This window comes from Myotis davidii, unplaced genomic scaffold, assembly GCF_000327345.1.
Source record: "Myotis davidii unplaced genomic scaffold, ASM32734v1 scaffold401, whole genome shotgun sequence".
Lineage (NCBI taxonomy): Eukaryota > Metazoa > Chordata > Mammalia > Chiroptera > Vespertilionidae > Myotis > Myotis davidii.
Window position 1 is genome coordinate 470,715 of NW_006291020.1, and position 979 is coordinate 471,693.

Consider the following 979-nt stretch of genomic DNA (forward strand, 5'->3'; position numbering starts at 1 on the left):
CAGGAAGCCTTGGCGTTTGGAAGGACAATGTCTTTGACCTCTGTGTTCTCTTCATTATCAGTTGACCAACTCGCCCCCTAATCTCTCCCATCACTCAAGTCCCCCTCACCCCCAGGAAACAAGCTGAGTTTTTCAATGTGTGTGTGTTGGAGGGTCAGGGAGCAGCTCTTACTTACACGACAGAGGGTGGCAGGTCCTGGGAGAGAGGTCTGGGTGCCTCTGTCCCATCCTCGGAGGCGGCCACTGCAGCTGCTACCTCTGGGCCCAGACACAGGAAGGCGCTCACCTCACTTGGGTTTGGTTGGATACGGGCCTGGGGCCAGACACGTGGATCTCTCTATCATGGCCTCTGACAGGAGGCCTGCTCTGATCACAACCTCCCCACTGGTGGAGGGAGAGGAACTTGGGGCTGGGAGGAAGGCTCCCCCTGACACCCCCTGAACCCCCACCTTAGTCACAGTGAGACCAGCCTGCTTGGGCCTCCGGAGCCGGTACCCTTCCTCCCCCGCCAGCCCTACCTGCAGCTGCTGCTGCGACTCCTGGGAGACCACCAGCAGGTAGAGAACGATGTGATGGTATCTGGGGGGACCCCAGCTCAGCCTAGGAGGGTAGGCGGACTAAGAAGAAAATGGCAAAAATGAGAACTTCCTGTCTCTTCCTGAGGCTTTGGCAATACAGCTGAGGAAGTGGAGGGTAGAGATGGCGCCGGAGGGACAGGTGAGGATTTGGGAACTCCAGACCACCCACTCTCCAAAGGCAGGCCTGGCTGTTCCCCGGCCTCTGGTGGGGTGGAAGGGGTGGGGGTTCTGGGTTAGGTAGGCCCCTGTCTCACCTCCCATAACCCCAGGGGGACCCACGAGAACTGGCCCTGGGGCAGCTGCAGTCCACTCTCTTCCCAAAGCTCTCGGAGGCCTGCGTCCAGCAGCTGCAGGGAGAGGCCGGGTCACGCCAGGCCTGACCTCCGAGGCCTGGGCCCCTC

The 979-nt window shown here is 60.8% G+C and overlaps 1 protein-coding gene across 1 annotated transcript in view; it reads right to left on the reverse strand.

Moving 5' to 3' along the window:
• Positions 1–937, reverse strand: part of NUDT17 (nudix hydrolase 17) — a gene marked incomplete at its 5' end in the record, with an annotated part of 1,546 nt that extends 609 nt beyond the window's left edge. The window contains 3 exons of the mRNA XM_006764201.2: positions 177–313; positions 519–617; positions 833–937. Coding sequence (XP_006764264.1) covers positions 177–313; positions 519–617; positions 833–937 — 341 coding nt within the window. The remainder of the gene's footprint in view (positions 1–176; positions 314–518; positions 618–832) is intronic.
• Between the last annotated feature and the right edge of the window lie 42 nt (positions 938–979).